At 35.3% G+C, this 22545-nt stretch overlaps 1 protein-coding gene and 1 long non-coding RNA gene across 3 annotated transcripts in view; one reads left to right on the top strand and one right to left on the bottom strand.

The window, feature by feature from the left end:
* Positions 1-4853: 4853 nt before the first annotated feature.
* Positions 4854-22545, top strand: part of LOC128983555 (uncharacterized) — a 53085-nt gene continuing 35393 nt past the window's right edge. The window contains exons 1-2 of the long non-coding RNA XR_008489864.1: positions 4854-5041; positions 5643-5759. This is a non-coding gene — a long non-coding RNA (uncharacterized LOC128983555). The remainder of the gene's footprint in view (positions 5042-5642; positions 5760-22545) is intronic.
* The window catches only part of LOC128983554 (heparan-alpha-glucosaminide N-acetyltransferase), a 178335-nt gene continuing 165013 nt past the window's right edge, over positions 9224-22545 (bottom strand). For both annotated transcript variants that reach the window (XM_054402867.1, XM_054402868.1), the window contains 2 exons: positions 21640-21752; positions 9224-9443 (listed from right to left, as the gene is read on the bottom strand). In XM_054402867.1, coding sequence (XP_054258842.1) covers positions 9262-9443; positions 21640-21752 — 295 coding nt within the window. In that variant the 3' untranslated portion in view covers positions 9224-9261. The remainder of the gene's footprint in view (positions 9444-21639; positions 21753-22545) is intronic.

Below are 22545 nucleotides of genomic sequence, written 5' to 3'. Positions count from 1 at the left end.
AAGAGCAATAAAAATCAGGCTTATGTTATTAAATTAAAAAACTGTTACTTCCTACAGCCAAAAATTTCTACAGCTAATAAATTATTATTTTAATAAAATCTTTTATTTCTTTATTATTGCAAAAGTGCAAAATAACATCTTTTGAAAAAAAGTGAAAATGAAATGTATTGGTTATCCACAACAGAGCAAGTACAAACTAAAAATTTAAGGTTATTACAATAAGAAATTTTCGTGAACATGAGTTTGTTTCATTAGATGACCTTTGCTCAGCCGGTTTTCCCTGTTTGCCCTGGCATGGGTTTCCTCAACTCATTCTGTCAATGAGCTGTTACAGACAGGTCTAGGTCAGTACTGCAGCATAAATTCAATTTTTAATAATAACAATTATGTAACTATTTGATAACTGTAAAGACTTTTTTGTTCATTAAAATTCTCTAAGGTTAATAATTAATTGTTAGTTTGTTGCTATTTAGTTAGTCAGGTTTTTTAATTTAGTTTCTTTATTCAATAGTTAGTTTTTTGTTAAAAGTTTATTAGAAATTTTTAATAATGGCTCGAAGCAAAGACGATAAGGTGGAAATGGTTTTAACTTTTAGTGCCTCGAATGAAAACTACCACGAGACAGAAAGGAGATTCAACGAAGCACATCCTGATCGACCAGTGTGTCGAAAATATTTGAGGGAACTAATTGGCAAGTTCAGACGAACTGGATCCGTAGCTAATGCTCCAAAATCAGGCCGAACATCTTTAGACGAAGAAACACAATTTGAAGTTGTGGCAGAATTTGTAGAGGATCCTCAGCAGTCGACTCGATCAGTTGCTACACTGTGTGACTTATCCCATCAAACAGTTCGAAATATTTTAAAGAAAAATAAATTTCACGCTTATAAATTTAAACTTGTCCATGCATTAAACGACGATGATCCAGACCGTCGACTTCAATTTTGCGAAGAAATGGAAGAACTAATCAAAGCTAATCCACATTTCGTGTATAATGTAGCTTTTTCAGACGAATGCACTTTTTTTGTTAATGGAACTGTCAATAAACATAACTGCAGATACTGGGATACTGCAAACCCCCATGTTTACCGAGAATCCTCAACGCAGTACCCAGAAAAATTAAATGTATGGGCTGGGATGTTGGGTAATCATATCCTAGGACCATTTTTCATCGATGGCAACCTCAATGGAGAACATTATTTGCAAATGCTTCAAGAGTCGGTTTTTCCAGCCATAGTGGAAGTTATTGCACAACATCCACATGAGTTTGATGAAGATATTGTTCACTTCCAGCAGGATGGCGCTCCCCCTCATTTTCATCGACAGGTCCGAGCATTTCTAAATACACAACTGAATGGTCAGTGGATTGGCAGGCGTGGCCGGATAGAATGGCCAGCACGGTCCCCCGATCTAACACCTTTGGATTTTTTTCCATGGGGGTTTATTAAATCGACAATTTATAAAACTCCCGTACAGAATATTGAAGACTTGAGACACAGGATTGTTGAAGCCTGCAGAAAAATCACTGAGGAAACATTCCATAACGTGAGGGAAGAGTTCACGTCTCGTTTATTTTACTGTCAGGAAGTAGGAGGACTTCAGTTTGAACATTTGCTGTGAATTTATTTGGTGATTACAACATCGCTACTGTTATTTCGCACTTAAGGTTAGTTTGTTTGTAAAAATCATAAAAAACCATCTAATTACCTGTTAGAAATTATTAATCCTTATCATTGGCCTGATTTTTATTTATCTTTCAAATGAGGGATCACTCAAAGGGTGTATGCAATAATTACATTTTTGAGTTTCCCAAAAATATCGTATTTTGAGCGTTTTTGGCTGTAATTCCGGTTAGAAATTAGATAGAAATTTCTAGTTTTCACCATTTACCAAGTTTTTTAATGCTCTTTCAAATGAGGTGTCACAAGCTAGGGGTTTACATTTAAAAATTTTGAGTTACCCCCCTTACCCCCCATTTAGGGGGGGAATTCAAAAATTTTAACTATGTCAAAAGAAACTTCACGTTTATGTTACTATCACTCCCCAAACGATATTTCATTATTTTAAAAAATAAAAAAAATAAATAGGGGGGGGGAGACATTTTTTACACACTGTAGATTATTTAATTACCATTAGAATAGTAATGTTATTATAATTGATTCCTATAAGATTAATTAATCTTTCCCCTTAAATTGTTCAACTATTAAAAATTAGCTCAAATAAGTCAAAGAATATTAATTTTTTAAAAAATGCATTATTATAATTGTAATATTTTAAGCAGGCGTTCCCCAAGGCTATTAAAAAGAAAAAGAGGTTGCCTCAGTCGCGCGTATGACGTCACCCGCCGACCCGGACGGTGCTGCTTTTAATTCACACAGCTGTCACCTGTCAAGTACTTTGTTATTGTTGTTTGTTTTTCATTTATTTATTTGTAAACAGATCCGGGCGTTCCCCACTGTATCTAGTATCACAACATCATCTGACTACATTTATTATAGATCCAATTTACTATGGATCCCAACCGTGCCGATCATTTCCCAACGTTGGGCCAACAATAACAATGTGTTCTACTTGGGCGGACATCCGGTATGTTAAAAGTTTACTTTTATGAGATAGTCTAAAAATTTTGTTTAAATGTTTGGGGAAAAAAAGAAATTATTTTTGGAGTGATTTTAAGATATCTTTAATACACGGTACGTGCGATAGGCTACTTGAATTATTTTTAAAAATGTTTTTGTCATGGCCCTAAAACAATTCTTTAAGGAAAAAGAGATTTGTTGTCAAAATATATTTTTTAAATGTGTGAGAAATATATTTTACCCAGCTCGGTTGAAACAAATTACCAAAATATATTTTAAAAACTTAAACAGGCTATTTAGAAAATATTTCTATAATATTCTTTAAAAATATTCCTAAAAGCTATATTTTTTGGCAAATAAAATATATCTTTTACTAAATTATTTTGTCTTAATATATTAAAAATATTTTTAAATATATTCAACTGAAAAATTAATACCCCCGCCGCAGCAAACCTGCAGACTTAGCGAATTTCCATTTTTCTGATTGGATTTAAACTAAAATGTCTCCTTAAAAATATCACATTTATTCCCTATTTAAACAGAATTAGTTTAATGAGTATTTAGGTTTGCTGCAACAGGGAGGGTAAAAAAGTTTTTTTTTCATGTAAAATGTTACAAGGTACTGTGGTTTAGTAAGAAATTAATGTATTTTCCAAATTTGATCAAAATATGTTCATAAACAAGCAAACTACAACAGTTGACTTATTCTCCATATGAATAACATGGGAATTTTTAAATTACAATTTTTTTGAATCTTCTCCGTAACAATTAGGTGCATAATAACGCTTCAATATACTAAATTATTTGTTTTTTTAAGCTCTACAAAATGGTTTAAAAAGAAATTGTAAATTTTTTTGTTAGGGTAAAAAATGGGAAAAACCTATTTTTACCCCGTAAAACCCCCCATAAACCCCCGTTCCCATAGTCCGATCATGCTGGTTCGCGAACTCATTCAAGTTTATCCCGCCTTACACCTTCAAACCAAATTTTATCAAAATCGGACAAAAATTACTCAAGTTATCGTGCGGATGGACACACACACATATATATATATATATATTATATATATCTATATATAGATATATAAAAATTTGAACGAATGGTGTTTTTGGCCTCTGGGGACATCAAAATGAAAAAGTAAATCGGTCCCGGGCTTAGGTCTTACCATGAGACCTACGGTAATAGCTACTTCCCTATAGGGAAATTCGCTTTTATAAAATATTTACAAAGTATATTTTTAAGACCATTAACAAATATTTTTAAAATATTTTAAAACTATTATGTTAACATATTATGATGTTATTAAAAAAAAAATATATATATATATTTTAAAAATAATATTAAAATATATAAAATATTTTTAAGATGGATATATATTTTAAAAATATTTATAAAATATCCTTGTGCTGTCTGAGTTACATAATCTTTGAGTTGACGCTTAACTCATCGGAAATAATTGTGTCCGTTATTAGTTTTTAAATAACTCCTGAAAAAATACTTTGGTTCAATGAGCAACTATAGTTTAACATTAAAGAAACTACTTTGTTCCTATCGAATCGACTATTAGTTTCTGACTGGAGTCTAAAACCTTCGCTGTAACGAGACCTTACCGTCAGACTGCCACCGCGCCGTGCAGAACGCATCATACCGTGCATAGCCGAACTGGAACTGTTTATGGGAAATTGTTATCTCTATCACTGTCGCTGTCAAAACGTGTCGTTTGTAGGTTAAATTTAAATTAATTTAACTGTCATAACCTAACCAAACTAACCAAACTTGCTGATAATGAAAATTTCGAATGAAGGTTTACTAATAACAAAAATAGTTCTGTTCATAAAATAAAATTATAAATGTCTCAAAATCAATTATATAATTTTTTAATTATTAAATTAAACTATCATAACCTAACCAAACCAACCAAACTTGCTGATAATGAAAAAAATCGAGTCAAAAAGTTTATACCTCCGGTGGGTTTCGAACCGGCTACCTCCGATTTATTAGCCCGGTGCACTATCCACCATCGATGTATATAACCTAACCTAATGTTAGGTTATATACATCGATGCTATCCACTACACCACCGAGACCTACGCCAGATAGACGTATCGTTGCGGTAATGGTGTTCGCTCGAGCAGTGGTGGGTGGTGGTGGGCGGTGGCGGTCTGTCGGCAAGGGTAAATTTCGTACGATCGTCGCGATGTTGTCCCCTGGCGCTGCGGAATGGGGAAATGATTCTCCCTCCCGCACAATTTTTACTTTCTCCCCCTATACCAAAGTATATGGAGAAAGTATTGTTTTCGTCAACATTTTCGAGTTTGAGTTTTGAGTGGATATATTCGTTTTGGGTCCCCCTGGACCCAAAAAAGTGGTTTTTGAAGTGATGTCTGTGTGTGTGTGTGTGTGTCTGGATGTGTACAGAGCTAGAGACTACACCTGCTGTGGTCCGATTTTGCTGAAATTTGGTATGTAGGTTCTAATCCATGCTATCTCCAGGCGTTTTTTTTTCATTTTTTAGCAATTTTGATATTTAATGGGGATTCTCCCATAAAAACCATAAAAAACCGGAAAAATCGAATTTTCTCAAAAATGGCCCGAACGATTTTGATAAAAATTTAGTATAGTGTAGCCCTTTAAATTCTGAACAAACTGGTAAAAATTCAATTTCTCTAAAAATTACGGTTCAAAAGTTATGGTAAATTATGTTATTTTCCCATAAAAACCCCATAAAATAACGAAAAATTGGATTTTAGAAAAAAAATCCGGTTTTTATTCAACAGAGTATGTTATAGTCCATACAATTTTGATAATTTTTCATTTTTTATAAATTTTGATTTTTAATGGGGATTTTCCCATAAACCCCATAAAATAACGGAAAAAAGATTTTTCCAAAAATGGCCCGAACGATTTTGATAAAAATGTAGTATGTTATAGTCCTTTATATTCTGAACAAAATTGTACAAATCCCATTTCCGTACTCTCACCGCTTACACATGATAAAGGTTGTTGACAAACTTATGGGAGAAAGTATATGTGTCAGAATGCTGATACCGTTTATTATTTCAGCTGCAGTTTTTTAATACGGACAAAATGAGAGCATTCTATTGGCTGAAGGAACACCATTACCGCAACGATACGGTGTTTGAGCCATCGTCCTCGGTGGTCAAATGGATAACGTGCCAGGTAAGTAAAGTAACTGAAGGTACCAAGTTCGAATCCTATCGGTGGCATCAACTTTTTGTCTATGATTTTTGCATTACAGCAAGTTTGGTTAGGTTATGACAGGTCGCCATTTAATAAGAAAGTATTAAAGTAAAGTTTAATTTTATAATTAAAATATTATAAAATTGAATTTAAGCTAAACTTATATTATATCTTTAGAACTATTTTTTTCTATTAGTAAACCTTCATTCGATTTTTTTCATTATTAGCAAGTTTGGTTAGTTAGTTTAGGTTATGACAGTTTAATTAAGAAATTATAAAATTAAATTTGAGGCATTTATAATTTTATTTTATGGATAGAACTATTTTTTTCGGTTAAACCCTCATTCCATTTTTATTTTATATAATCAGCAAGTTTGGTTGGTTAGGTTAGTTTATGAAAGTTTAATTGTGAAGGCCATATTAAAATAATTAAAAATTATTTAAAAATTCTAAAATTAATTTTATAAATTTCAATTTTTTAACTCTCATTTTGCCCTTATTGAAAAACTGCAGCATAGGTTATGTATGTAAAACAAAAACAACGTGGGCTTGTTTGGACGCCGTCTAGAGGGGAGGTGGAGGGAGAATCATTTCCCCCACTCCGTGGTGCCAGGGGACAACATCGCGATGATACACCCATCGATATATCATGCGACTCTAGTCCCTCGAGGACATCTTCAATTAACTTATTTACCGCATCAATGGTGGATTTTCCCGGTCTAAATCCATACTGATTCTCTGAGAGAATATTATATTTATCCAAAAAATTTTGTAGCCTCAAAAGAAAAACCCTTTCAAAAATCTTACTCAGAACTGGCGAGATTGCAATTGGGCGGTAGTTGTTTGAAATTTGTGGATCATCTTTTTTGAAAATAGGAATGACTTTTGATGATTTTAATGCAGATGGGAAAGTTCCAGACTGAAGATAAGAGTTAATTAATGTTGTTAATGGGGTTAGAATACGTAAATATACTTGCTTAAGTACCCACACTGATATGTCGTCAATTAGCTGAGAGGTCATGAATGATACGTGCCACCTCGATTTCACTGGTTGGGGATAAAACTAGGGAAGAGACGAGGCTGTGCCAGTGATTTTTATTTGATGGCATTCCTGTTTTTAAGTTTGTATTTCCTTTCCCAACAGACAGGAAAAATGAGCTAAATTCATTCGCTACAGCCTCTGGGCTACTTGTCAGGTTCCCATTGACATTGAGTGTAATGGGCTTACATTTTTTTTTATTGTTTTTCATGTTGTTTATAATATTCCATGTGGTTTTGGAGATATTCTCTGAATTTATAATTTTTTTGTTTATATTCGCTGCTTTTATAACATTTCTGTAAATTTTCTTGTATTTTTTGAAAACGTTTTAAATTGTTCATTGTTTATTGTTCTATTTATCTTTGAGAAAAATTTTATTTTTGCTCGTGATATAAGAATACCACGAGTAATCCAGTTTTGTTTGTATTTCTTTTGTTTTGTTTGTTTTATTTTAAATAGACAAGTGACATCAAGATGGTAAATCAGTGTTTTGTGAAAACAATCAAAAGCCTCATCGGACGATGATACGCCATCTACAAAATCCCAATTTTCAATGGAAAGATTTCTTTTTAAAAGTGATATATTGCTGGGGCGGAAGTCTCTTTTTGTACTTAATGGATGGGAGATCTAGTTCTGGCAAGAAAGTTCTTATCACAGTTTCTTGTGCAGAGTGATCGGATATAGCTGTTTCAATTACTGTGACAAGGCTGTTGGAAACGTTAGTTACAACATTATCAATTGCGGTTTTGGATGTGGCTGTGACACGAGGTATAAATCTGAAATAGCCTAGTACAAATCGGATCACCGAACTTTTCCCTATAGTCCTGCAGCTGGCTATACTTAAGTGTGCAAATTTGCGTGTATTAAATATTCTTGCATAACTTTTTAGTTTATTGTCTAGGGAGTTTAAAAAAACCTGGGTGTTTACCTCCTACCCCCCCCCCCCCACATTTCCGGCTATGACGTCATCAATATGGCGGCAAAGGCAAAGGATTTCTTTTAAAGTATATATTTTGCATACTATATATCGGATCGGGATAAACTTTTTTTGTTTGAAAGATAAGTTTACATGCTGTCATTATTTCATTTAAACATTTTTTGTATGTTTAGTACATTTATCGTAATTTTGCAAAAACCCGTATTTTTAAATATTTTGTATTACTTTTTTAAATAACGTTTTATTGATACAATATATCAGAAAGAACCTTTGGAAAATGTTGGAGAATGTCTAAAGAGCGTTACAAAAATACCATATTTGATATGCTTTACTCAAAAGATGAAGTCAAGAAACTAGAAACATCGAAACATCTCACAAAAACACCTAATTTGGTGCAAAAACTTATATTAGTCCGACATCTAGGGCTGTGTGCAAGTCATATATATAAAGTTTTACCATTTAATGCTATGTAGGTGTCTAAAGAAGTCTTTTAAACTCTGGTGTCACGTCAGCACACACTGCGTTTTCCTGTTATGACGCCATCAAAATGGCAGACAGTGCTATATTAAAAATAACTATATTTTACATACCATGTATCGGATCGGGATGAACTTTTTTGGTTTGAAAGATAAGTTTACAGGCTATCTTTCTTACAGTTAAACATTTGTTGTATGATTAGAGTACCGGTACATTTTTCATAATTTTGCAAAAACCCGTATTTTTAAATATTTTTGTGTTATTTTTGTTACTAACGTTTTATTGATACAATATATCAGAAACAACCTATGGAAAAGGTTGTAAACCGTTTAAAGAGCTTTACAAAAATACCATATTTGATATGCTTTACTCAAAAGATAAAGTCAAGAAACTAGAAAAATCTCACAAATACACCTAATTTTGTGCAAAAACACAGATTCATCCGACATCTAGGGCTGTGTGCAAGTCATATAAAGAAAGTTTTACCATTGAATGTTGATGGGACTTTGGTGCGGGAGGGACTGGTTCGATTCCTGGCACATCCACAAAACTTTAATGGGTTTGGACCGCTTTCCCTTAAAAGCGTTTGAGTTAACTTTAATAAAAATACACTGGTGTAGACACAAAAAAAAGTACTAGTTATACATTACAGAGATCAGTTGTGTAGTCCTAAATTTCCCAGTGTCACCCACACTTCCCCTATTAAAATATAGGATCTTGGAAACACAGTGTGGGAAAAGCGATCCGCTCCACTCAACCATGGAGGTAATTTATACTTTTATATAAAGGTAAACACAATTAATTGTTGAAACCATTATGTGTTTCGAAAGTGTTTTTCTTCTCTACTCGCAATTGAAACAGTACAGTAGAAAAATATTTAAAAAATACTGTTCATTGTAAATACAGCACAAGAAAATATGTTTATGTTTAAGTCTAGTGCCATAGCCTAATATTTTTAGGGACAGGTTTTCACCCAAAAGCACAATATAATTATATTAAACAAGTTTTAATTTGTGACAATGAATAGTTTATACAGTGATGAAGCATTGCTTATTGTAGAGCCAGTAAGTGACAGCTACCCACAGTGCTGTCCCCCACAGTGCTTCAGCCATCAACAAGAAGTGAGTGTTCATGGGCTGCAACCACCAATGCCAAGGGAACATCTGATAGCATACTGTGTGTCCCACATACAGGAAAATAGAGTTCATACCTGCACATAATTGGGCATATGTATATAAAATATTGAAATATGCATAGTAAATAGAGTAAATACTGCAAGTAACACTATAGGCTATGCAAGATAAATGTAGCACCCATAAGCTCAGATAGACCTAAATCAGATCAGATAGACCTTAAATTAGACCAAATTTTTTAAATCGCTAAAATAGTGTATATATATATATATAATAGTACCAGTACTATATGTATTTATCATATATAGTACCGGTAATACTAGGTGAAACCCGTCGAAATCGACGGTTACTTTCAAGGCTTACGTTAATTCATCTAACTGTGATAAATTGGGTGAAATATACATATTTTGAGCATTTAACATTGTTTAAAGGGTAATAAGTGTAAAAACAATAATGATTTTAATTGCGGTAGTTGCCAAATTTGGTTGATCATTCAATGGTAAAATATTTCCCATACCGTACGTCATCGGACTCATCGGAGTTATTATTAGTATGTTATATGATATCTCTTCCTTTGTAGTTAAACACTTCTGTGATTTCATCAGTGTAATATGATTTTATTTTAAAAGAAAATATTTTTTGGGAAGACATATTCTAACTTCAAAGGAAGGTATATCCGTTACAGTTTAAGTTTGATTTTTCCTTCGTCACGTCGCGTCAGTTCATATCGTACTTCTGTGCCAATGAATGAACCCTCTAGCAAAGTTATGAGAAATTGATTGTGGGGTTACTATTAAAGCTGGAATTCCTTGACATGGGGGATGTCAGTTAGTTGTCTCAGCCTTATCAATTTATTTATTGATTTTTACAATTTTTACATTGTGTAGCATTTTTACATTGTGTGATTCTAATATTTATAATTACATAGAGGTTATTTTATAAAATTACACTTTAAATTAAATTTAACTTTAAACAAATAAATCAATACATTTAAGAAATGGAGGAAAACTAAAAAACATTATACATTTATCAAGAAAACCTTAAAATATTTAACTCATAACCCCTGGAGAATATAATACTGTGGCCCTTAACTCCAACGGTGTGCAGTGAACTCATCAACCGAATAGAATGCCTGATTTTTTAAGTCACGCTTCAGTTTCGTTTTGAATAGAAGGGAACTTTCCAGACTTTTAAGCCTTTCAGGAAGACAGTTAAGGAGCCTGACACCTACTTGAGAAGGAAGTTTCTCAAATGCAGCTGTTCGGTGTTGGACAGTGCAAAAACTTTCCCTTGCTCTAGTCCCGTGGCTGTGCACAGCAGTGCCTTGGATAGGCACATGTTGAAACCGGCAGTATACAGCCGTTTCCAACATAACAGGGAAGGTAGGGTCAAAATTCCAAGCTCCCTGAAAGCTTGTCTACACGACTCTCTCCGCCTCAGATTTGCAATTAATCTGATGGATCTTTTTTGAAGCCTAAATGCCCTGTTAAAATTTTGTCTGGCACAACCCCCCCACAATCTTAATCCGTAGGAAAGATGGGGATGAATGAGGCCATAATAGGCCATGACCAAAACTTGTGTTGAACATAAAGGCTTGAGATTACGCAAGGCAAAAACCCCTTTTGCAATTTTTGGACAGATGCTATCTACGTGATCTTGCCAGTTCAGCACTCTACCCAAGTGCATCCCAAAGAACTTTGTGGAATCAACCTCTTTCAGGCAGGTTTCATCCATCATTACAGTTGGCGTTGTCTCGTCGTCATGGTGACGAAGGGGAAAATTTATGTACGTCGTTTTTGACTGATTCGTGTTTAAATTTTCGGACTGAAACTTTTGGATGCATGCGTTCAAATTGATAAAACTTTCAATTTCAAGACTTTCTTGGGATTCTGATTGAAAATAGAGAGTCGTGTCAACTGCATATGACTTTTCCGCCAACCATAGAGGAGCGGAGGTCATTAACATGAATTAAGAACAAAACTGGACCAAGGATTGAACCCTGTGGGACCCCTTGACAGACCCTTAAGGTCTTTGATCTGCAAGTCGACACCTGTACGTACTGGGTCCTACCCTCGAGGCAAGATCTAAGCCACATATGGGACTCCACGGATGCCGCAGAGCTCCAGTTTCCTTAACAGTATGTCGTGATCAACACAATCAAACGCCTTTGAAAGATCGATGAAGACACCAAGTGTCTTTTTTCGATTCTCTAGTCCTTCAATGACATCTTCAATAAATTTATTTACAGCGTCTATCATGGATTTTCCTTGTCTAAATCCATATTGATTTTCTGAGATAATATTATGTTTTTCCAAAAAGTTTTGAAGCCTATTGAGAAAGATCCTCTCAAATATTTTACTCATAACTGGTAAGATTGAGATTGGGCGGTAATTATTTAAAATTTGTGGATCATCTTTTTTATATATTGGAATGACTTTTGAAATTTTCAATGCAGATGGGAAAGTTCCTGACTGAAGTGACAGATTGATGAGTTTTGTCAATGGGATCAGTATTGGCAGATAAATTTGCTTAACTGTCCACATTGACATGCCATTAATATCGTCAGATTTTTTTGATGGAAGATCATGAATGACACGTGCAACCTCAATCTCACTGGCAGGAGCTAAAATCATTGATGATACCGGAGTGGGCCAGAAATGACTGTTAAGAGGTGTTGGGTTTTGTTTTAAGTTACATTCGCCAACTGACTGGAAAAAAATATTGAAAGCATTAGCAACATCCTCTGGGTTATTCACAAGGTTTCCATTGACGTTTAGTGCAATTGGATTGACTTTTTTATCATTTTTTATATTGTTGATAATACTCCATATTGTTTTTGAGACGTTCTCTGATTTTTTTTATTTTCTTATTGATAGCATAAGCCTTTGCTGCTTTAATAACCTTACTATAAATTTGTTTGTATCTTTTAAAAAATATTTTGAATTGATCATCGCTGGTTGTTTTATATATCAGAGAATAAGATTTTATCTTTTGTCGTGAAACCAGAATTCCTTGGGTGATCCAGGAATTGTTTGTATTCTTTATTTTCTTTCTAAACTTTTTTAATGGACAGGCTACATCAAGATTATAAATTAAAACTTCATTAAATGCATTAAAAGCTTCTTCTGTTGATAGAAAACTATCTATAAATGTCCATGTCTCTTTAGTGAGATTTTCATTTAAAAGAGATATATGACTTGGGGACATGTCACGTTTCATACTAATAAAAGGGGGGTCAAGTTCCGGTAAACATCCTCCGATAATCGTCTTCTGAGCAAAGTGGTCAGATATAGCAGTTTCAATTACAGTAACATGACTATTGTCGTTGGTGACGACATTATCAATGGCAGTTTTAGTGGTGGCAGTCACACGGGTAGGTGAGTCCACCGACCATTGGAGTGAATAGGTCATGAGTATGTCCTGAAACTGTTTAGTCACAGGGTCATTTTTGTTCAGGACGTCTATATTAAAGTCCCCTACAAGTATAAATAATTTCTGCTTAGACACTAACTTACATAATAGACTACCAAAATGCTCAAAAAATATCTCTGCCTTACTACTAGGGGATCTATAAATACCTATAATATTGACAATTCCTATTTTACTGAGATTTACTTCAATTCCACTCAATTCAAAATTAAGATCAAAAGCAAATTTATTTAGAGAGAGTGGTTTATATTTTAATCCATTTTTAACAAAAACAGATATTCCACCACCTCTGTGATGTTTGCGTTGATACGACTCAGCTAACTCATAGTCATTAATTTGAAAGAAATCCAAAGTATTATCGGTAAAACCATGCTCAGAGGCGACAAAAACTGGAGGCTTTAGCTCATTTGTTAGAAAAAACAATTCATCTATTTTGTTAGTTGCAATTTGCATATTCTGGTGTAAGATTTTAAATTCTTTAACTGATTGTAAGTATTCCCCAGGGGCGAAAGACATGGCCCTAAAAAATTATTACAAGGATTAACTTGCGAGTTGGTAGTCTCTCCTTCACATCGCTGGGCTGGCACTGCCACGTCCGATCATCCTGAGGAATCTCCAGCGTCATTGCCCGTGGTTGATAACCTTCTTGCTGTGTATCTGAGTGACGTGGGAGACATTTCTGTTGTTGACGAAGTCCGCAGAGGAGAAAACTCGTCCATTGACCGGGTCAAGGTGGTGCTGCAATGTGGTTCTGGAGATGAGGGATGGTCGGGCAAGGTCAGGCTCAGGCCAGGAGTTTGCCAAACTGATGAGGCCGGGGTGGACGCTTGAGATGAACGTTTGGACGATACTTCAGGGTAGACATCAATGACATCAGTAATATCATTAGATATTTTCATGGGAATGGGAGCTCTTTTGTCGACAGATGGAATATCTTTATGTGCTGAATTTGAGATGTCTACTGGAGTCGAAGTCAAACTTGGCGACTGCTTGTTACTTTGTCTTATAAATCTTGTGATCAGATTTCCTAAGCGTTGTTTCCCATGTCGGTTGAGATGGAGTCCGTGCTTTGTATAGTCCGGTCCTAGCTAGATTGCTATTAATATCTTGGTAAGCCAATTTAAGTCCTCCATTGTAACACTTCACTTTTTTTAATATAGAGCAGTTCGTAAAAAATATTTTTTTGTTGAGTGATGGGTTGTCATAACGATAGGGTACACTGTTTATTATTATGTTGGCTTTAAGCATTGACTATATATACCTACAGTAGGTATATATAGTCAATGCTTTAAGTGTAAGCGAAAACAGTGAATTCATCCCCTGAGCAATAGTGAATTGGGCTGGTTCGTTGTGATGTAGGTCATTTGTACCGGCCAGTATTATTATGAAATCATCTTCATTAAAATTTTTCACCATGTTAGATCCGTCATAAATAACATGCTTCATCTTGGCTCCGGATTTAGCATATACAAAGACGTCCTATTCTTCTTCCAACTCCTTTTCCTTTCCGTGACTGTCCGCCAGTATTGTAATCTTCTTTTTCTTCTTGGTGTCTACCGGTGCGGGGTCTGGGGTTCTTTGGTGTTTGTTTTTTGGCACGTCAGAAGGTGATGCTGGTCTATGGACTTGAGCCTGGACGTGGATCAGTTGACCGCAAGGTGCGAGTTGTTGAGAATAATCCGTTGCTAGGGCTGAAAAACTGTTGTTTGTTGTAGTTGGGTTTGATTCTATTGATAGGTTACTAGGCTTTACTGTATGTTTCGGCGTGATAAAGTTGTGCTTAGATGAGGTCAATAATATGAATCAATAACATAAAGCTGTCAAACAAACTCTTTACGGAATGTTAGGTGTAGTGGAATACTTGAAGTGAAGTTGGATTTTATTCTTGAACTGTTAGGGACCTCCTAGTTCATACGACCTTTCGGCTTCATTGGCAACAAAAAATGCAAATGACATAGCAATGGGACATTTCCAAAAAGCAAAAATACTGTAAATTGGCTGTTACGTATATATTGACGTTTACATATTGGTAATCAACGTATCTTATACAGGATTATGTGATCTAGTTTAAAAGGAATATGACCTTTCTGTCATGACAGTAGCTGCTTAAATCGTATTTTCTCTTTGTACCATATTTTACAGCCAAGATGTAGTGTTATTTAACCCAGTGAGCCAAAGTCCGTAATATAGGCAGGTGCAATTAATTTGTCAAGATGGGTACCATTTTAGGCAAGGTTTCTATGTTTGTATTTTATTAGACACGATAAGAGCAGATATTTCTACATAAATATTTGATACGTGTAGAATAATATGATAAAATGTAGGCAAAATTTGTGAAAAAGGCAGACACCAACCCGTACAATAGATATAAGATGGTTCAATAAGAAATAATTTAAGAATTGCTGTGATAAAAGGATTTTCCACTGATTTCGTAATGGAACGTTATATTGCAAAACATGACATGATAAAGAGGAAAATTAATTTTAAAATCAGAAAATAACCTTGCAAATACTTATTTGGTACAATTCAGTAACTCCCAATAAATATGTGAAATACAATTTAAAAATGAACAACTGTTTTGTTAAAAAGTATTATTCACATGGCCAAAATGTAAACAACTCTGTGGAGGGATCTTTAAAGGCTTCTGAGACAGAGCCCTAAGGGATTTTGCTTAGTTTTTCTTTTGATAACTCATCTACAGACCAAGACCTTTCATTGGACACCTCTACAAAGTTTCTACGCCCAGCCGTTCTCTCAAATTAGTGGGGACAAAGTTTCCAATTAAATATTTAAATTCCCCCATGTTAATCTTATGGGAGAAAATCCAACTTTAATGGCCTGTGGGGCGAAGCCCCAGGATTTTTATTACAAGAATTGGTGAAAGGGGGTGTCTACACAAAAAATACTTTATTTTGACACGTCGTTTGTAAAATTCCGTCCATTATTAACGGAGGAGTAGTGTTTCGTAGAAATCGCCTTCACGTATTATATATAAGGATATTATTATATTAATAAATAATATATAAAATGGGAAAGTTTTAGTTCTTTTCTTTCTTTGTTTTCGTTTTTTCTCAATTTAAAAGCCTGTATGCCTGTATGTATCCTTGGTTTTTCCTATTTCCCTAGCTACTTTCCTAAACGTCTCAGTTGTTTCCTTGTCTCTCATCAACGAACCTGCCTCCTGAAGTAAACGATTCATCAATACGTGACTCGTAGTCTCTATTTTTTTTTTTGCTCAGCTGCATACTTCCTTTTCCACCAAGATAAATGTCCACAAATACGCCTTGAAATTATCCATGCCCTGTGCCAAAGCCTTCAATAATGGCCGGTCCTTTTCACAATCTTGTTCCAGTCTCCTTCTGATGTTTGGCATATATTAGAACGATTCCCTTTCTTTCTCATCTGCTCCCAGCACATTTACCACTCATCTAATGTCTACCCTCTTCTGGCACTCTTGCTTTCCGACGTAGACCTACCCGAAGCCTTTTGTCTTCCAAAATCCTAATCCTTACTTCAATGAGCAGGTTTAGTGGTATGGCTCCTGTCAAAACCCCAATCGTGTCATGTGATATTGTGTTGGATGATTTCCCTACTTTCAACAAAACTCTTCTTTGTATACTCAAAAGTTTGCCACACAAAGCTCTGCTTTACACTTAGCACTTTGTTTCTCAGAAGCTCTTCAGCCATTGTGGTTACTGGAGGGATGGCATCACGTATCTGGGGGATGACCTCCGTGAGAAACTTGCTGTTAACCTCTGCATTAGGTTGACCTCTTTCCCTCGGAGCAGCATGAAGTTCAGTTGTATTAATTCAAGAGATCACAGTAAGGGTGGAGGTATTAATGCTTTCATAAAAAAAGAACACACCATTAAAAAAAGTTGCCATATGTACAAAAGGCAAGATTTGAGCATGTGTTATTTGAAATTTCATTCATGTGAAATTTTGAAATTTCAAGAGGATAGATAATATGTTTATTTGCATGTTAGTTGTTTATAAACCACCTAAAACCGATGAGAAAGTTGATAATAACTTTTTTTTTTCATTGGCATAGCCACTACAGATAATTATTTGCAAAACCGTAACAGAACTAAAGGTGTAGACCTCAATAAAAATATTAATTAAACAAGAATTAGAAACTTTTAAGTATCCAGTTGTGTCATTTGTTTTGATGTAGATTGTAATATGTTTATTTCTTATGCTGTATGATGGTTATACCATCGCAGGCAAAGCCGCGGATACAAGCTATTAGCGAATTTCACTATAGGGAAGTAGCTATTACCGTAGGTAGCACGGTAAGACCTAGGCCCGCGATCGATTAACTTTTTCATTTTGATGTCCCCAGAGGCCAAAAACACCATTCGTTCAAATTTTTGTTATATATATATATACAGTATATGTATAGATTTATATTTATACGTCCGTAAACACGATAACTTGAGTAATTTTTGTCCGATTTTATGAAATTTTGTTTAGATGTATAAGGCGGGATAAACTTGTATGGGTTCGCGAACCAGCATGATCGGACCATGGGAACGGGGTTTTATGGAGTAAAAAATGGTTTTTCTCATTTTTGACCCTCAAAACACAAAATTTCCCAATTTCTCTCTAGAACTTTTTAAAGAGTAAAAAAAAAAAAAATAATTTAGTAACTATATCAAAGCGTTTTTGTACGTTTATTGGTTTATGGAGAAAATTCAAAAAAATTTTAATTTAGAATTCCCATGTAATTCTTGTAAAATGTTGTAGTTTTCTTGTTTATGGATATATTTTGATCAAACTTGGCAAATTTATTTATTTTATACTAGGCTGTTAATATTTTACCAAAAAACACACTTTGGTAAAATATCCATATAATGATATGGGAAGGGAGGAAAACGGGTCCGCGACGTAGGAAGTGGTGAAGGAAGTAGTGAAGGCGAGCTGTCATGAGTGTGAAAACTATTTATGACGATTAGATTTAGGTATTCACATTCCTAAAATTCTATGGGAAGGGAGGAAAACGGGTCCGCGACGTAGGAAGTGGTGAAGAAAGTAGTCAAGGCGAGCTGTCCGGAGTGTGGGAACTGTTTATGACGATTAGATTAATGTATCTGCAATCCTAAAATGCTATGGAAAGAGAGAGAAACAGGTCCGTGATGTAGGAAGTGGTGAAGGAAGTGGTGAAGGCGAGCTGCCCAGAATGTGGAAACTGTTTATGACGATTAGATTTAGGTATCCACATTCCTCAAATTCTATGGGAAGGGAGGAAAACAGGTCCGCGACGTAGGAAGTGGTGAAGGAAGTAGTGAAGGCGAGCTGTCATGAGTGTGGAAACTATTTATGACGATTAGATTTAGGTATCCACATTCCTAAAATTCTATGGGAAGGGAGGAAAACGGGTCCGCGACGTAGGAAGTGGTGAATAAAGTAGTCAAGGCGAGCTGTCCGGAGTGTGGGAACTGTTTATGACGATTAGATTAATGTATCTGCAATCCTAAAATGCTATGGAAAGAGAGAGAAACAGGTCTGTGATGTAGGAAGTGGTGAAGGCGAGCTGCCCAGAATGTGGAAACTGTTTATGACGATTAGATTTAGGTATCCACATTCCTCAAATTCTATGGGAAGGGAGGAAAACAGGTCCGCGACGTAGGAAGTGGTGAAGGAAGTAGTCATGGCCAGCTGTCCGGAGTGTGGGTACTGTTTATGACGATTATATTAAGGTATCTGCATTCCAAAAATTTTATGGGAAGGGAGGAAAACAGGTCCTTAACATAGGAATTGGTGACGGAAGAAGTCAAGGCGAGCTGTCCGGAGTGTGGAAACTGTTTATGACGATTAGATCAATGTATCTGCAATCCTAAAATGCTATGGAAAGGGAGGGAAACAAGTCCGTGACGTAGGAATCGGTGAAGGAAATAGTTAAGGCGAGATGTGTGTGTGTGGGAACTGTTTATGACGATTAGATTGAGGTATCTGCAATCCTAAAATGCTATGGAAAGGGAGGGAAGCAGGTCCGTGACGTAGGAAGTGGTGAAGGAAGTAGTGAAGGCGAGTTGTTCGGAGTGTGGGAACTGTTTATGACGATTAGATTAATGTTCCTGCAATCCAATAATGCTAAGGGAAGGAAGGGAAACAGGTCCGAGACGTAGGAAGTGGTGAAGGAAGTAGTCAAGGCGAGCGCTGCCCGGAGTGTGGGAACTGTTTTTGACGATTAGATTAAGGTATCTACAATCTTAAAATTCTATGGAAAGAGAGGGAAACAGGTCCGCGACGTAAGAAGAGGTGAAGGAAGTAGTAAGGTGAGCAGTGTGGATCTAACTGGAAACCATTTGTAGCAGTTAGATTAATGTATCTGCAATGCTGAAATGCTATGAGAAGGGGTGGAAGCATGCCCACGATATAGAAAATGGTGAAAGAAGTAGTAAAGGCTAGCAGTGCGGAGTGTTGGCAATGTTTGTGGCAATTTGATTAACGTATCTAAAATACTAAAATGCTACGGAAAGTGATGAAAACAGGTCCACGATGTAGGAAGTGGCTTAGGAAGTAGTAAAGTATGAGCATAGTGTGAGAACCGTCTGTAGCAGTTATATTAATGTATCTTCAATCCTAAAATGCTATGAGAAGGGAAGGAAACAGCCCCCACGACGTATGAAGTAGCGAAGCACAGTTGGCTGTTGCTGAAGGTAGTAGTAAAAGCTGGCAGAACAGAGTGGGGATCCGTTTAGGCAGTTAGATAAATATACCTAATACTTAAATGCTATGAGAAGGGAATGAAACAGGTCTATGACGTAGGCAATGGTGAAGGAAGTAGTAAGGCTTGCAGTGCAGAGTGTGGGAACTGTCTTTGGCAATTACATTAATGTATCTGCAATCCTAAAATGCTATGAGAAGGGAAGGAAACAGGTCTATGACGTAGGCAATGGTGAAGGAAGTAGTAAGGCTTGCAGTCAAGAGTGTGGGAACTGTCTTTGGCAATTACATTAATGTATCTGCAATCCTAAAATGCTATGGGAAGAGAGGGAAACAAGGTCCACGACGTAGGGGGTGGTGAAGAAAGTAGTAAAGGTGAGCAGTGTTGAGTGTGGGAATGGATTAATGTATCTGCAATGCTAAAATACTATGGGAAGAGACTGTAGACTGTAGGTTAAAATGATTACGAAGCACGAATCGATACATATTTCGATACATGCAACCGTTTAAAATAGAAATTTACAACTGAGTTGACAACAGCTGATTTTTACTCCATAGAGGCTAAAAACGATGTTTACTCTATAGAGGCTAAAAACGATTTTTACTCCCTAAAGAGAAAAAATGCCACTTTAGACCAGCAACGCATGCATTAAAAACGACTGTTTTCAATGCAGTATGACAAAACAATATAATATGAACCCTTGATGACTCCGCTCAATTTTGTGGATGCCTCTGCGAACGCCACCTAGTAAATGTGAAAGTTTGTGTGTTTGTTTGTTTGTTTGTTTGTGTGTTTGAAGTTCAATCACGCATAAACCCCCGGAGGGATTGGGCCGAAATTTGGCATGGCGATAGCTTACATTCCCAATTAACATATAGGCATATTCTTATCTCAAAAATCCTTTCGGGCTCCGCCCCAGTGGCTCTGTAATTCCCCATATTAACCTTATGAGAATTCATATTTAAAGGGAATTAAAGAATTTAGTCAGATGTTTCAACCAAAAAAGTTGGTTCTATGATATGGAAAAGCATTAAAAAGTTATAAGATTTACCAACAGGGTGCAGCACTATATTTTTTTTGCATTTTTGAAAACAGCTAATTTGAACTAAGCAGCAACAAAAAACTGTGATTCCCAATGAGAACTGTCAAAGTAGGATTGTTTACAGTTATGTTTATGTTTTTCATTTCATGAATAATTTGTGATATTTTGCGAATTGTTGATAATTTATTTTTCTCTATTGTTTAGGTGAAAAGGTAGAACATTATGGCTATGGTAGATGTGTAATACTATAGAATACTGTAAATTTAAAAAAGCAAATTTTATCAAACTCTATCCTCTCTTATTGCAAACGCAAAGCTTGAGTAAAACTGCAATAAGCATTTTATACTTATATTCCAACCCCGTACGAAGGACGGGTACTCTTCTAGTCTTTTAATAAAAACTGATTTCTAAAAAGTTAAATTTAATATTGTGTTGGGGTTTGTCGCTGGTCTCTAACTCGTCCTATTTTAATGATCAATTGTTAGCTTGAATGAAAGCCCTTACATCACTGAATATTTTAAGACTAGAACGAACTGCAAGCTTTAATAAGAACTGGAGGTATAAGAAAAATAATCTTAAAAAAATATTAAAGTACGAAACGTCCATAAGAAATGTACGGAGGAGATTTTTTGTTTGAATATATCTTTAAAACTAAAAAGGATATTTAAAAACGGATTTCAGCATTGATATCAGCGTGAAAATCTTGTTTATAATGATGTGTCACAACACAATCATTATATAAAAAAAATTATTTATACCAAATATGGCGGATCCAAGATTGCAGCCAAAAACGCGTTCTCTATCGAAATGAAGTACTGTACTAACCACTGTATATAGAATAATCGGTGGCGTTCCTTAGTCAACTAATTTCCCGAAAAATGTGTATAAAGAATGCATGCAGTATATTTTTTTCCAAAATGTGTCTAATGTTGGGAAAAACCACCATTTTTAATAGTGATTTTAGGGGGTTTCCCATGGACCAATTTTTCGCATCTACTTTTATGTCACTCTGCACTCCCAACATTACAAAATAAAACCATAAAATGTTTTCTTGCAATTTTTTTAAGGTCATATCCTATATTTCTCTGAATATTAAGGGTATTTAGACAATACAAGTACTATGATTGCTTACCTGGGAATATGAAAGGGGAGCCATTCCAAAAAACAAAATGGTCTACAAGTAGATAACATCCTGCGAAGAAGATGAAAGCAAGGCTGGATGTGACAAATACATAAGAGATAGACCTGAAAAAATAAAAGCTTATGTTTTGCAAACAGTATTTAGGAGGAAAAATCATGTTTATCAAAGGTAATAGTGTATTTAATTTATTTAATTACATTACTATTACCATAGACTAACCAGCACAAGTAGACTTCTCATCCCATTGTAAATTTTGAAGCACGTTTTTCGTGTCGAGTTCATGTACGTGACACATGGGCGCTAGTGTCCACGAAACTTTGTTTCTATTATTTTAGGGTTAATTTCTTGATTTGTGCTTTACTGTTTGGTTATATAACTAGGGGACAGGTTATTGTTTATGATTAGATAGTATTATTTGGTTAAACGAGGTTTTAAATGGCTGTAATAACGGGAAACAAATTGTAAACAAAACACGACCTCTACATAAACCGTACAGAACTAACAATAAAATTGTCTTCAGCTGTTCCATAAGGATGAGAAATCTACTAAGGGAGTATGTTTTATCTATGCTATTACCGAAAGTGGTATAATATTCCGCTGCACACTCAAGTTTCATGTGCAAGGGGAAAAAAGAGTATCTTAACAGACCTCAGTAATTTCAAAACTATTATATTTCTTAAATATTTTGAAATATAAATACCCTGCCGCTGCCACAGAAAACCTGCTGACCAAGCGAATTTCCATTTGCCTGATCAGATTTCCACTGAAATACTTCCTTCGTCTTTACAAAAGAACATCATGGAGGCAATGTTCATCACTGGATGTGTTCGGGGTAATAAGTCTTAATTCCATCAATAGGGAATCAATCAAGGGTGATCACAAAAGAATGACAGGATT

Source organism: Macrosteles quadrilineatus, unplaced genomic scaffold, assembly GCF_028750875.1.
Source record: "Macrosteles quadrilineatus isolate MER2022 unplaced genomic scaffold, UCM_ALF_1.0 Scaffold_1__1_contigs__length_201487025, whole genome shotgun sequence".
Classification (NCBI taxonomy): domain Eukaryota; kingdom Metazoa; phylum Arthropoda; class Insecta; order Hemiptera; family Cicadellidae; genus Macrosteles; species Macrosteles quadrilineatus.
The sequence above is the reverse complement of the archived record's forward strand: the minus strand, read 5'-3'. Positions and strand labels throughout refer to the sequence as shown.